This window comes from Eublepharis macularius, chromosome 10 (assembly GCF_028583425.1).
Source record: "Eublepharis macularius isolate TG4126 chromosome 10, MPM_Emac_v1.0, whole genome shotgun sequence".
NCBI classification, from domain to species: Eukaryota; Metazoa; Chordata; class Lepidosauria; order Squamata; family Eublepharidae; genus Eublepharis; species Eublepharis macularius.
In genome coordinates this window covers 37,754,076-37,770,305 of record NC_072799.1, presented here as the reverse complement: position 1 = coordinate 37,770,305, position 16,230 = coordinate 37,754,076, and the positions used below count along the sequence as shown (strand labels likewise).

Below are 16,230 nucleotides of genomic sequence, written 5' to 3'. Positions count from 1 at the left end.
AGTGATGTTGATCTCAATTCTGTATCTGAACCCATAAATAGAAGACATGGTGAGGGGTCATGTTAAGAATATCTAAAGTGCTTTTTTAAAATAAAAGGATTGGGGCTGTAGTCTGTAGTGCTTATCATGTTCTTACTGCATTGTCTTCTATTTTTATAAATACATTTTCTGCGTTTGTTTATAATATCTCATGTCTAATACTTTTTTGCATTGTTTCTTTTCTTTTCTTTTTTTGAATCCTAGTCCCTTTCCCCTGTTTCTTGAAGGTCTCATGCTATTTGATTCCATTGGTTTCCATTGTATAATTCATCTTGAGCCTCCGTGAGAAAGGCAGGCTATAAATGAACTAAGTATATAAATAAATATATCTACATAATACATATTAATACATAAAATATTTTACATACCAAGACACATGTCTATACAAAACGGCATAGGTTTTAGCTTATGCACCTTATGCGGTTAAACCAAAGGTACTTGAGCATTTCTTTGGGTGCCTTAAAGTCCATATGTTGCTCCTTAAATTCATGTTTCTTGCATTCACATACATTCTATTGCAATGGAAACTATGTATCTCACCAGATAGAGCAATGCCTATAACAGCTTTCCCTATAACTGCCTTGTTGCTCTCAAGCTAAATTCCTTTATTACTTATTTGGCAATGAAAGTGGCTGAAGCATTCCTTCCAGGCTATATTACCCAACTGTACCACTCTGGGAAACTGCCTATAAAACTGCTTGCAGCTACTACTTTTTCCTAGCATGATGCCCAACTTAAAAATGTGTCATTTGTAATTAACTGCCATTTGAGGTGCAATTTATTTGTAGGAAGCCAATGCCTCATATTCCTCTAAACAAAAAGTTCTATCCAAGCCATATTGGCGTATGCGGCCCTTTTAAATGAAAGTAATATTTAAATATTTTAAAATATGTTATTCATTCACATGGTACTTACATACTAGATATAACATGAACCCATATTGGAGTGGGACTTGGGCCAATGGCTGTTTTCAGAGTCAGGTTCTTCTGAGTCAATGTGACAATCCCAGAGTTGGATTTGGGGCACAATCTTGGTTTCATTAAAGTCAGAGGGAGTTAAAATACTTTAACAAATAAAAAATTAAATGCCCCTGCAAGCAAGATATTACAGTGAAGAAGCTATTTAGAGCACACGTTACAGTGATGTCAATGGCAGTTACACTATGGCCTTCAACAATGCTAAGGATTTCATCCAAGTATGAAGAACTGTTGAATTGTATGTAGGCATCAGGGCTCACTTCGAGGGGGAATGCGCAGGAACACAGTTCCGGCAGTTCCCCAAAGAGGTCACATGTCAGGTGGCCCCGCCCACCTGACTCGGCCATTGAGGCCCGTTTCATCCTGGATTGGGGCCAAAATGGCCCGGATTGGGCCTCTGATGGGTGGTGGATCACTCTCCTGCTCAGCAGCGGCCTGATCCTGACCATTTTGGGCCCCTTTTCGGCCATTTTCAGCCCCTTTTTGCCATTTTGGGCCCAATTTTGGCCCTGAATGGCCAGGATTGGGTCCAAAACAGCCAGGATAGGGGATGTCAGGGGGTGTGGCATATGCAAATCAGTTGTGCTAATGACACATTTCCAGTGATATCAAGGGACATGGGTTATGCTAATGAGTTATGCTAATGAGTTCCTCCAGCTCTTTTTCTACGAAATGACCCCTGGTAGGCATATAACCCAATACTAAATGCCTATAACCGTAGAATCAGCAAAAGTTCAAATCAATATGTGTATTAGTCCCTTTGTGCCCTCTTAAGATTGTCAAATTACTGCAATGAAAATAGAAAGCGTAACTGGTAGGATTTCTCTCTCAAGAACTAGACTCTAACAAGCAACCCTAGGACACATTGGCTAAGTTTTTATTACATATATACACATTTTTAAATGATTAAATGCAGTTTATTTTATTTCTTCACACTTGCATGAAAGTCCCCTTGGATACAAATATGTTTCTATTGGCTATCACTACCATTACATTAGCATTATTGCTTATTTGGTACAATGCCAATACATGGGTAAATTCACTCAGCAAAACTATTCCTCATAGTTTTGCTGAGTGAATTTATCCCGTGTATTGGAGAAGAATAACTTGATAATTCAATTTTAGAGATGATCCAAAGAATGAATGCATTAACTCTCTAATGAAATTTTTTTAAAGCTGGTCTTCATGAATTATTGCTATTTATGAAATGATGGTTTGGGGATTTTATTTATAGAGATTATATTTCAGCGGAAAAACTGGTTTCAAATAAAGAACAAATAAAGACGATAATGCATAAAACTTGGACCTGGGAATTTGGAGAACACGTCTTCCCACAGAAAAAGGCCTTTTAAGTTTTGAAGGGCTGATGCTCTGCCAAACAGCTATTTGCCAAAGTGAGCTTCCTCTCTGTCCCTCCCTCCCTCTCTGCTGCTGCTGTGGGAGGGTGGCACCAATTTTTTTTCTTTTTTATATCAGGTCTTTTTTTGATACTGAAATTTTTTGGTATTGAAATTTCCAACTGAAAATTACATCCCTCAAAAATTACAAAAACAGTATCAAATCTACAAAAAAATTAAGCATAGAGAAAATCATGGCCTTTTAAAAAAACAATCTAAAATTAAAACTTTTTAAAAAGTGCACACTATAATAATGCCTCAAAGAGCAGCTGTTTGCCAGGTAAAGGGGCTACAGATGCTAGGATGGCAATACAAAAGCACGCAATTGGGCATTCACAAAAGCCATTTTTGCTTATTTCCCCAGTAGCTCACTGAGCTCAAATGTGAAAAAAGGAGGAAGCACTTTGAATACCACAAGGCAAAATATTTCCTCCCCCACCCCTCTTGTGCCTGTAGCAGGGACCCAACCTAGGTGAAAGAGGAAAGAAGATACAAATGTACTGTGCTGGGGAGAATGAGCCCACAACTTTGTGGATTACAGGTTCCTTAGATCTTGGCTGGGAGCAAATAGTTTAGCTGACAGCACAATTGCTGTCATCACCTCCAGTTGCACCTCCAGCGCAACTGCTGTCAGCACATTCCCAACCTGCCTGTTGAGATAACCAAGGATGGGGGTTTGTAGTAGACATGGGCATGAACAGAAAAAAAACACAAACATGGCGTTCGTTGTTCATTGCCATCCACAAAAACGAACAAAGAACACTGACGAACATGATCCTGTCACGAACATGTTCGTTGTTCATTGTTCGTGGGGGCCAGCAGGCTCTCCTCCAGCCATCAAGATCCCTACTGCACCACTCCAGAAACCCTACCTGAGCAGGCGGCAGGAAAGGTACCAATAATAAATAATAGCTTGGCCTCAGAGCCTGGCAGAAGCCCTGGAACATGAAGGGGTAGATCCCTATCCCACCACACACAAAGAAAATTCAAGCACCAATGCACTCACCCTGTCCCTCTAACAGCAGCTGTCTCTCCCTGAAAGCCAGAACTGGGAGCCCCCCCTTCCCCCTGGTCTTTTCCTCTTGTAACAAATTTGGAGCTCCAGTCCACACTTGGAAGGAAGACCTGCCTATCAAGCTAAATTAGGCTTAGATTGGGGTTTCCAGGGCAACAGCAGGAGTTCAGACAGACAATCCCTGCCTGAGTTGCCATGGGAATTGATTGCAGGTGCCAGACTGTCTAGCTTGACGAACAGCAACGAACGAGGCTTGCAACGACCACCTGTTCGTTTAGAATGGGTTTTTTTAGTTCGTATTGCTGTTCGTGCCCATCTCTAGTTGGTAGTAGGGTGGATGCAGCAGAAACCATTGTTCCTACCTGTCACCATCCTCCTGGTCAAGGCATCAGCCCTGAGATTGGCTGCCATGCTCTGTACCCCTTCCCCCAGCTCCTTAAGGAGACTTCCCTTTTATGGTCATGCCAGGATCCCACCCCTGCACAACCTGTACTATGTTCCCCAGTCAATGCCAGTTGTGATGGTTGTGCTTAATTAACAGTAAAATCAGACATATACAGTATTATCCTCTTTGCTATAATGAAGGCAACCCCCCTGGGCTTATCAGCCAATTGTAGCTCTTGGTAAAATTCCTTCCCGGCCCTGTTAACCTGTGGACTTGATCCCTGCAGACATAGCAAAGGATGGATACAACAACAGAATTAAATGCGAAAACATAAGGTGTGACCGTGGATTTCTGGTGGGAGATACTTCTCAAATGCCTCACGCACAAGCTGCTTCCTCCTTTTCAACATGAGTCACAGACCAGATTGAAACCTGAACCTCTCAGGTCTGATGACCCTCCTCCTCCCTCTCAGCCAGCCATTAGGGGCTGGGCTGTCAGAAGCTACATGAGGGTCATTTGGCTGATAAGACAGCCAGCCCAGGGCACAAATTGCCCAACATTATCCTGCTTCCTTTGCCCTCCTCTACTCAGGCACAAGTGATGCTCCGCCTCATGGCTGGGAGCTGGACTATCTGCAGTGTGCATGCATGCACTCTTGTCCCATGTGTGGGACATGCTGCTAGCAACTCTTGAAAGAAAAAGTTATTGAGCTAATTCACAATAGGTTCTTGTTGCGGTGGGAGGGGGGATTTACAGCAGTCAGCAGAGGATCATCTTCCCTGGCTTACCTGCCTGGAGTCCTTGTTTTTGCATCAGGACTTGGAGGATTGAACCAGGACAATGTTTATATGAAAATGGAGTATCTGCACAGGAGTGGTATACTGTATCACGGTTTCTTTTCTTCCTAGGCTATTGGTACAATGTGCTCTCTTTTTGTGCAAAGTGCCCCATTGCAAAATATGAATGTGAGAAACCACTGCCAGGATGGGAGGCCAGAATGATGTAACCCCATGTATAACATTGTATCATCTGAGGTATAGTGTTCTGACTGCATTTTCTCTAATGCTAGGGAGAGCTGATTGAATGGTTGCTGATTTAGTCAGACTCTTGACTTTCTGAGTGAGACTTTGTAGGTGTGGTGGGAGTACATTTTCATTGAGTTCAATGGAGCGGTTTACACTTACGCCAGTGTTTTCATGAACGTAACATTATGTCCGCACCAGGAGTAGGGCATAGGCTGAGTGTGCTTAGGATTCTAAACCATACTCCGCTCCCAGCACAATCCCGGCATTGCCCATCTCTGGTTTTTATGCTGAGTTAATTGATATCCAGATTTTGGATGGGGAGGTGTTGCCATCATAAACAGTTTAGATCTATGAGCAAGTCTCAGAATTTTACCTGTACAATGATAGTAACAATTATCTAGGTAAGGGGATTGTTGATAGACAGATAGACCGTCATAAACAGTTTAGATCTACATGCAGGTCTCAGAATTTTACCTGTACAATGATGGTAACAATTATCTATGTAAGGGGATTGTTGATCAAGAATCTAGGAGAATGATAAAACTCTCTACATGGTACAAGTCCTATAAAATTTATAAATGATTATTATCTCTAAAATGCATTCCAATGTACACAAGAAGTTTAGATATGTATGTGTAGAGAACATCAGGCTGGATCCAAATGATCCCTTGATCTTCTGTTCCAAGGGAGAGAAATCATCATACATTTCACAACCTTTATTAATTTCACTAATGTGCTGCAAACTATCTCATTCCATGGAATGCACAGTTCTCAGGAATGGCTCTCAATTCAACACAGGGAGCTGCAGCAGAAACAGGGAGGTGGGGAAGTTCTCTTCTTGCTGTACTTTGGATACAACCCATTGAAGTAAACTTCATTCAGAGACTGCCAGTAGAAAACAATAGATGTGTCAAAAATTGTAGAGAGAAATTTCACAAAATGCATATTTCTGATTTCAAATATGACTTTTAGGTTCATTAACAAAAACAGCTGCTGATAGTTTTTGGCCTGGCCTAGATGTCATGATGATATCATCACAAATGAAGTAAGTTCAGAAGTTCACATTGTATGTTGAAAGCAGTCTTACCTTATTTCTATTATATAATCCTTGTTTCACAAATTTGAAGATAGCACCAGTTGGGACATACTTGGCACATTTAGCCACACAGGAAATGTTAAACTAAAACACAAGGCATTCCCCTCATATTCTCTCTTTATTCCCTCTTCCCTCATGGCCTCCAACTCACCCAGAGCACTAATTTCAGACTGTCATGAAAAATTAGGTCAAACGCACCTGTGTGGCAATTTAAAAGTGCAGCTCTTAGGGGTAATTTTATTCTGATGGGAATCTTTGTAGCAAAAGCAATGTGGTTCCAACTTGTGCATGTCAATATATTAGGTTAGGTCTAAGTACATGTGGTTACAGAGTTGTTGTTAGACTTATTTCTGAAGATATTTGGCTGTCAATCATGCACGTTTTCAGTTATAATGATTAAACAAAAAGATTTGGAAGGTTTTTTCTTAACTTTGTGTGGCAATTTTTACCTTAGGCTAAGAGAATGGGAAAGGACAGAGGTTCTTGGGAAGTGTAATATGTCTGAGTAATTCATGGTGCTTGATTAGCTCCATAGACTACAAAAAAAGTACAAGTTTGGCAAATATAAGTAAATGAATTCATTAAATTTGTACTGGAATAACTCTGCACAGGATTACAGTGGCTTGGACTCCAAATATATTTCTGTGAGTGCCAGGAAAGGAGCATTTTTTGCTGATCTCCCTCCCATGGGTGACCTGCAATACCCCCCAAAGCTGTTCCTGGGGAGGGGTGATTTGAGGTACTACAAAGGGGTAAGATGGCAAAAATCACTCCTCATGGCACCAGAAATCTAGATAGGATCCAGCCCAATGCAAATACATTAAGGAATACAGTCCATTCACAAAGACATTCACTTTGGTAAATTAATCTGCAATTAACTTGTGAATCTCTCAGGTTGTATTCAGGCAGTTCATTTGTACAGTGGTTAAGCAAATCACCATTTCTCCTCTCTTTGTTACTTGTACATAGGGAAAATCTGTGATGGGAATAGCCAAGACAGGTCTCAATAATTTCAGTCACGGGTCCCCCCCCACCTTTAATATTTTCCAGAGGTGTTTCTCCATAGAAAAAACACAGAAAAACATACTGTTTCCATCTTGATTCTTCTTAATGTGCTTAAAATGCAAACAGTAAAATGAAATTTAGTGAACATATAATCCATAGAATCTTGCTATTATGTTACATCTACTCATTTTTCATTTAGCTTCATGTGAATATTTCTCTTCAATTTTTAACCTGTCAGTGATAGACTTTATCACCTGTTTTTAAGTTATGCTGGTCAAATGACCTTAATAAATAAAATATATAATCCAGCACTCTATGACCAATAGTCATTTCTGAAAACATGAGATTTTAACAATTTAATGACCATGTGTAACGATGGAGATTGAAAGACACTGTCCATCTAAAGAACTTGTTAAATTTATCAGGACTCAATTCTTATTACATAAAGGTTACAAACTTGATATAACTTTTGTCTAAATACACAAAGCCTTGTTTCAGCTTCATTCCCTTGGTGTCTTTATTGGGCAACTCAAAGTAAAAAATACCTAACTTCATGTACCAGAGATTTCCACTGTGTTCTGGTCTACATGATCTTTAATATCTCAGGATAACTGAAGATGTAAACCACACCCCTATTGTGTGTTAACATTAATTACCAGCTCCTGGTTTTGGTGAGTACTGGTTGATACACTTGCAGCTTACTTTAACCAATGGATTGTCTCCTGCATAAACTAAATGCTAAAGTAAATTCTGGACCTGTTATCCCAGGATTAAGTTACTGTAAACATATATATCTAGGATGAAAGACTGCAGAGAAAAACAGACTGGATTGCTTCAAGAACCTTTCCTGCAGCCCCAAAATTCGTTAAAATAGCCTGGATGTCAGTGCATGAAGTCCAGAAGATCTGCTGAGTCACCAGATCTCTTGGGGAATTCCAACAACAGAGTATACTGGAAGTTTGGCAGCCTTCCCTCTCCCTCATAGGCCAACAGATGGAAAGCATGCAAGTATCCTGGGAAAGATTAACAAAATAGGATCCTGCGGCAGTTAGACTTTTTCAGTCTAATTTTCAGTCTAATTTTCACTCTAATTCAGACTAACTACTTTTCTAAACATCCTGCTTTTAATATTTTTTTTTAAAAAATCTCAGTTGTTCTATTTTATCACTAACTGCTCAGACAAAGGTGTGGAAATTAGTATATGATATTACAGTAGGACATAATCATTAACATATGAAATAGGAAAAAAGTCATCAGAATTTGTTACATTCCATTAAAAGCTTAACCAATGCACCTCCTTCATTTTTAGCAGCCAACCAAGAATTTACAACTTAGATACCAACAGGAGCAAACTACCAAGTACCACTCTGAGCTGCTTCCTTCATTTTATTGTGACTTTCAGAGAAGAAACGTCATAGTAGCAGGCCCAGATTAAGAATTAGAGATTAATAATGTCTGAAGAACCATTTTTATCTAGTTTTCAACTAAGAATATCAGTGTCTCATGGTATATCCATGAGTAACCAAAAGGAAGCCTTTGAGTACATTAACTGAGAATGTGCATTAACTTATAGAATTTACTACCCCATGATGTAGCAACTCATACGGCTTTTAAAAATTAGATGAATGCTCAGAAGACAGCTTTAACAGTGGTTGCTAAGCACATTAGCAAAATGAAACGTCCATGTACCAGGTGCTGAAAATAAGCACCAGGGTTGACTGCCATCTTTATACTTTCTATATGAGCTCCTACATGTTTTTGACTGGCTGCTATGGAAAAGAAAACACTGAACCAGATTGATATTAGTTTGATCTAACATGGCAGTTCTTATGCTCTTAATACTATGAGCAAGCATTTATCACTAATCCTTGCATTGTATAAAATCTTATTATAGAAATAGTTATCAATCTCATTACAAAGACCTAAGATATAATGTTTCGGATTTTGATCCCAGGGATCTTAACTGAATGTCTAAAACCACTGTGGCTTATTTTTATAGACTGACAAAACCACCATGCATTTTGCAAAGACTATTTCCCCCTCTAGGATAGGATTTTTTAAAAAAATCAAGGAACTAAGAATGCATTTCATGTATCTGACAAAGTGGGCCTGAGTCCATGAAAGTGTATGCTACAATACATTTAAAGAATCTTTAAAGATTCTCCAATCTTTAAAGAAACTCCAACTTTTCTTGTATTCAAAGTAGTCTTTATTTTCACCAGCCAAAGTTTCACTAGGTGGCAGGATTCCACTGTTGTATGCAAAGCAACAGATACAGCCAAGCCATAGGGGGCTTTTTTGTCTCAAAAACAAATCTGTCAGTATACTGCAATTATTTTTAATGATAACAGAGCATGATGCATTCATTTGATACTTATATCCCTGTGTGCCTGTTTGATAAACAACCAATCACCTTTTTTTGTGTTAAACTAGCAGAGTTTTTTCATAGAAAATGAAAAGCAATATTCCTCTCCCAAAAGAAGTTAGATATTTTAAAACAGCTATAACTTGTAAGAAATATTTTTGCTGTGTTTGAAAAGCAAACTGGTCTAATATATTTGAACAAATCTTTAGTATGATATTTCACTTGGTATGCTTTTCAACTAGTAGAACGTATCATATTCCTAAATATTTTGGAATAATGTCACTCATGTTTCATAGAACTGTGAGACTATTTCCCATTATTTTTCTTTTCTTATGGGAAGCATACTGTACTCTACACATGAATTAACTGAATTCAAGGGGACTTCTTCCAAATAGGACTTGCAAACGAGCATGTGACCCCATAAATTCATATGAAATCATGTTTTGCTGAGTTCTATATGCCTTACTCCAGAGTAAGTGTGGCTATGACTGGGAAACTCCATAGGACTGGCTTCTGAGTCAACATCCATAAGACTGGGTTGCATGTTTAGGTAAACATGTAATGATTTATAGTAATTAAAGTCTGATTTTCTAAAGGAAGAATTACATGGAACTGGTAAACATAATTTGCCCCTGATCCACAGCAAATAATATCTTCATTCTTTATCAATTTCTATATTTTATAAGTGTTATAAAGCTGAAAATTCTATAGAATTCCCTTGACAATACAGCATATTTCTGAGCTACTTGTTAAATATTCGTGTGATCCATTTTGCAAATAACAAATATCTACCAACTATATACAAAGACACAGCCAGCATCTCCTGAAGACGACTGCAGAGTGCATGGGCATAAACAAATTTAAGCAACAGCTTCAAAAAACTACTTTCCAACATTCTCTAAAACAGTCAACATATTTTCTCATGCAGTCGTGCAAAGCAAGGCTTGTTACCTTAAGAACCAAGTCCTTAATATACAGAGGTCTTTCAACACCGTGTAACAAGTTCAACAGGAGCTGAAAGCAGTGAGCATCTCAGAGGATTTATACATTTATGCCCAAGCAAAAGGTAAGAAAGTTTAAGAGATCTACAAGTTCATTGCCATGCATAGTTACTCCAGTCTAAGCCCATCGGTTTCAATGGTCTAGAGTAACAATGCATAGGACTGCACGGCAATTCTCTTAAAATTAAAATCTTTTTGATAAAAAAAATACACGCAAGGCTAAAACTCAAGTTGAAAATGATTATTGGAATAAATGCTTAATTACACATTTTAAAGCAGAAAGTCTAGGGGGGGGGGAGGACAGATTTTCTTCCCTTTTCACAAAACACTGATAAAGACATTTTCTTATTGTCTTACCTTGGCGATCTGTAAAGGCTGCTTTTCTTCCTTGCCACCTTGCAGTCTAAAACCCCAAGGTGCCCCTCCAGTCATAGTGATGCAGATATAATCCCCTGTACCCATTTTTTTCCTGATGAGTTTAGGCAGTGTTCATTTGTAGAAGTAACTTTTTAAAAAAATAGTTCCTAGAAACTGTGGATGTTCAATGAACTTGAAGCTTCCCTGCCAGGCTGTGCTGGAAAGAAAACAGCCCTCGAACTGCTGCCGCCTCTGCTGTGTGCTGCAATCTGGAATACAGTCATTGACTGAGAGTGAGAGAGCCCTCCCGGATCAAGGGAACAGCCCTCTCTTTCGTCAGTTTGCTCTGCTCAGCCCACCTTCATGGTAAAGCAAAATAATGTCAAAGAAATACACAGCAGTGAGGCTCAAAAGGCTATGTTTCAGCCCAAGAGCATTTGCCTTTGACAGCTAAATCAAAACACTGCAGAAATGACTTGTAAATCTCCCAGCAGTGACTTAAGACCAAGAGTTTACTTTTGTAAATGTTACCAGGCTTGCAAAACTTTAATCACTGCACATTTTGTGTCCTTGCAGTCCAGACAGAGAAGGAAAATGGAACGGGTTGGTGTCATTTCCCCCCACCCCCACTGCAGTGTTCAAATGCCCCCATGAGAAGGGATGCACAACATCGGTATTCCTAGGATGATTAACTTATCAAGCAATAGCCTGAACTTTCAAAATGTTTACAAGATGTACATCTGGCTCTCTGACTTCACAAGCAGTATGTATCAAGGATTGCAGGGATTGGTTTCCCTCATTGTGTGATATGACTGCATTTTGATCCCCGACAAACTCAGTGAGCAAACCTCAGCATTAGATTTTCTCACTGCACAGTGGCCAGTCAGTGGGTATGACGATATAGAGGGAAGATTCACATGACAGTGTCATAGTTGACATGCTAATAAAGCAGGTGAGGATAAGGCTCTATAGATGGAGGTTGTCCCAATGAACCAGCAATGCCACTAGACAGGTAGAAGTTTTGGGAGATCTGGGAAAGATTGCAGATAGACTCACATGAACAAAAAGAAAAATAATGTCATAAATGGATTATTATGACCTCACATAATTTGGAGGCATGCTATGCTTCTGTGCAAGTGGATAGATTTCAAACCATCTATAGGGCTGCAAAGAGGAGCTGGGCAAAATCTACATTTCCAATTAATGAAAGAGGACTATGGCATCAGTAGCAGATGGATTTGGCAGCAGGTCAATTGTCCACCCAATATGGGTGGACAAATCTTGGCCTACCATCAAAGGCGCTGCTTGGCAAAACTAGTTTGCCAGCCGTGGGAGATATAAGAACTATTTGAGGGACATGAGTATGCAAGTGAGGCAGGTCAAAAGAGAAGGGAGTAGGCATATCTTACATGGCCTTCCCTCTCTACCCCCAAGTGGCACTCGGGGAACAAATGTCCGCTTGCCATTCTTTGGTATGTAGTGTCCCTCAGGGGGCGATTCTTTCCCTGGTGCTATTTAACATCTATATGCGCCCCCTCGCCCGGTTAGTCCGCAGCTTTGGGCTGGGTTGTCACCAGTGTGCACATGACACTCAGCTCTATCTGCTGATGGATGGCCAGTCTGATCTCACTCTGGGTTCCTTGGCCAAGGTTCTTGAGGCTGTGACAGTATGGGTACATCAGAGTCACCTGAAATTGAATCCCCTGAAGATGGAGGTTCTGTGTCTGGGTTGTGGGGCGATCGAGCTGGGGACCCAGCTCCCAGCCCTTGCCGGGGTACAATTGAAACCTTCACCGACGGTGTGACCTTGGATGCCACACCGAAGAGCCTGGGTGTGACCTTGGATGCCACAGTTTCAATGGAGGCCCAGGTCACAACTGTTGCCAGGTCTGCCTTTTTTCATCTTCGACAGGCCAGGCAACTGGTGCCCTATCTTTCACCCTGGGACCTGGCCACAGTAATCCATGCAACGGTCACCTCCAGGCTAGACTACTGCAACTCACTCTACGCTGGGCTGCCCTTGGGCCTGACCTGGAAGTTACAGCTGGTCCAGAAAGCAGTGGCACGCATCCTTACCGGAACACCAATCCGAGTGCACATTCATCCTGTGCTGTGCCCGCTGCACTGGCTCCCAGTGGAGTTCCGGATCCGATTCAAGGTGTTAACCTTGGTGTTTAAAACCCTTCACGGACTGGGACCTGCATACCTGCGGGACTGCCTCTTCCATTAAGTCCCCTGCAGGGTGTTGCACTCTGCAGACAAGCAAATCCTGGTGGTCCCCAGCCTGAAGGACATCCGTCTGGCCTCAACCAGGGCTCTTTCTGCCCTGGCCCCGGCCTGGTGGAACGCTCTCCCACTGGAGATCCAGGCCCTGCAGGCCCTGTTACAGTTTTGCAGGGCCTGTAAAATGGAGATGTTCCACCAGGCCTTTGGCTGAACGCCAGCGGGTGTCCTCCTTCTTCTATCTAAGACCACCACTTCTTCTGGGGCTGCCCTTGGCCACCTGCTATGCCCGTATACGAACTCCCAATATTTGTTTAAATAGCCTGCTCCTGGACTATTTTAATAACTTTTTTAAAAAATTATTGATTTTATGTTTTTGTGACTTTAAATGTATTTTTTGAATGTTGTTAGCCACCCTGAGCCCATCTGTGGGGAGGGCGGGGTATAAGATAGATAGATAGATAGATAGATAGATAGATAGATAGATAGATAGATAGATAGATAGATAGATAGATAGATAGATAGATAGATAGATAGATAGATAAAATTCCATCACAGAGAGGCAGTATCAGATCATTCTAGCTCTCCTTTCCTCTCAATGCAAATCATGCTCTTGAAAGTCAAAATCAATGCCTCTTGAAAGTTGAAGATCACGACTGTCCATCTCTGCCTTTGCAGCCTCAGAGGGTGCTATGGGTCAAACAAAGACCGCTGCTCTTGCTTCCTTGCTAGACTAGATAGGCCAAGAGAAGTGACACCTATCAGTCATGTAAGTATCCAAGTATCTAAGAAAAATCATTTAAAGAAGGTAACTCAAGTAGATGGTGCCTTTTAATATGTAAAAAGTAGCTTCTGTACCCTAAGTCCCTAGAAAATGTGTTTATTGGATATCTGTTATTCCATTTACTGTATATGGCTCTGTTAAATGGTATTTATTGGGAAATCTCACTTATAACATGCTAGCAACAGTTATTGCTTCATTGTTTGATCCCATAACAGTTCTCTTAAGGGAGAAAGTTTAAAGAGGCAGCTAAAATATATGTATTTATAAAAATCACCATGAAGTAATGTGACAGCAGCCAGAGGGAGCTGACAGGGCTATGCTCCAGCCCTCAGTCCTAGGGAGCCAATGGAGCATGCATGGTATTAGCTCAGTTTCCAAGTGGGAGCTGATAGCTGGGGCTGCTGCAACAAGTACTCCTGGCTGGGGTGGGAGGAGAAGGGAGCGCTGGGTACCACCACCGCATGGTGAGGTGGGCATGCAGGGGGCTGACTGTTGGCTTCCTGGACTGCTCTCCTCAATATGATCCTTGACTTCAATGGCAGCAGGAGAGCAGTGGGAGGGATTCTCTCCCTCTTCTCCCTTATGGAGAATCCCATCAAGCTGCCATTCTTTCTGACTACACTTCCCATGGAAACTTGTGGGAAAACGACACATAAAGAGCACGTGTCATGTGTCTCGTGTAGTTTCCCTCTTAGTTGAGATGTTTACTTCTCTTGAAGCCCAGATGTGCTATTAAAACCATCATCAAGACCAGAAATTTCTGTTTCAGTTCTTCATTTATTCAACATGTGTTCATTGTGGGAATTCCATTTTGTTTCCAGGATTTTTCAATCTAGATGATGTTACTTCCAATGATGTCACTTCTGGGCAATGTCATTGTGCAGGCACAGGAGCACACATGCGCTTCTCAGCAGACTGATTTGGTCCTCAAAATGGCCCAATTTGGCTGGTTTGGGGACCAAATTAGCCTGCTGCGAAGCACAGGAGCACTCTCAGGGCGACGTGATGACATCACTCCCAGGAACTTAGGTCATCGTGCTGTCCTGGGAGCATGCCCAGGAGGCCTGTGCCCATGCCTCCCTCCCCCTGCCAGCCAGATGAGTGGTAGCGGGGCGGCAGACAGTGGGAGCAGGGAATCCCCCCTACCACTAGGGAACTGGTAACCCTACTGTACACATACACAAAACCACAGTCTCTTTTATTTCACATATAGCATGGAAGAGAAAAGAGGTTTTGGGGGGGAAATAAACCTTGAGCCGTATACTACCTCAACTATTGATGTGGCACCTGACATTTTCCTAACATGCACCACTATTTTGAGGGCTATGCTCATTTTAATTGCACTATACCAGTCCTTAGTTTATCCTGACTTTGGTTTTGGCTAAATGTTATTGTATATATTTTTCAGGTTCTGAGGTTTTTCAAAGCATGAAGGTAACATCACATTAAACTTCTATTAAAAGGACAGAACAACAATGTTCAGGACTGTTGACAATGTTAAGAGCAGGAATGGAAGAAGAGTTCGACACTTCTTACTACTCTCTTCTTTCCCATTTGGAATCATATAGACCTTGTTATAAAGGTTTGTTGGCACCCTGTGCTTGAAGACTGGACAATGCCACTGGTATGTGCCAAACTGCTCAAAACCTAGTCTCCTTGAGTGGAAAGTGCCAATGCCACACATTGTACAGCTATATTGTATATGATGTTTGCATCATGCATATTGCAAATTTTTATATTAAAGAATTCTATACCAACACTGCAATTCTAAGCAGAATGATACCCTTCTAAATTAATCAAAGTCAGTGGGGTTAGAAGGATGAAAGTTTCAGACTGCACAGCAAATGCATCAAGAGTGTGACGTGGTATCTTGTGTACTGATAGTCAAATGACCCTGATCTGTGGATTCTTACATCTGGAGACTGGAGCCATGAACATACAAGATAGATCTTCCTACACACTTGAAAAATGCCCCCAGTTTGCAGAAAAATCTGAAATCTAAAAAACCCTAAGAACATTGGAGTTTTTTAAAAAAAACGATTAAAGGAGTTCCTGTAGCTTTAACCAGATGCCCTCAGTGGCTGTTGCGAGGCAACCAAATAACAGGCTTAGTCTCTGCCAGTGAAGGCAGGTGGCATGGCAAGGCCCTCTCCAGGGCTGGCTTGGCCTTTCAGGGGGAACCCATGGGGCCAGGCCCAGAAGCAACCACCAGGTGATTTGATACCACCTAATATGCATGACTCACCCAGGCCTGGCTGCTTGCTACTGTTCAACAGCAAACCCCCTAAAGCCAGCGTAGTGTAGTGGTTAGAGTTTCAGTGTAGGATGTGGGAGACCCAGGTTAGAATTACCACTCTGCTGTGGAAGTTCACTGGGTAACTTTAATCCAGTTATACACTCTGGACCTAACCTACCTCTCTGGGTTGTTGTGAGGATAGGGTTGCTGGGTCCCCTTACCCTCCTGGTGGGGAGGGAGGGACTTGGCACTTACCTGGGGGCAACCTCCTCACTCACGTGTGAAGCAATTGCCTCCAGCAGGCATGATGACATCACTTCCAGAA

General features: G+C 41.4%; 1 protein-coding gene across 1 annotated transcript in view; it reads right to left on the bottom strand.

The window, feature by feature from the left end:
* Window positions 1–10,901, bottom strand: part of SYNPO2 (synaptopodin 2) — a 135,480-nt gene extending 124,579 nt beyond the window's left edge. The window contains exon 1 of the mRNA XM_054989906.1: window positions 10,663–10,901. Within this exon, the coding sequence (XP_054845881.1) occupies window positions 10,663–10,767 (105 nt within the window). The 5' untranslated portion in view covers window positions 10,768–10,901. The remainder of the gene's footprint in view (window positions 1–10,662) is intronic.
* Window positions 10,902–16,230: the final 5,329 nt, after the last annotated feature.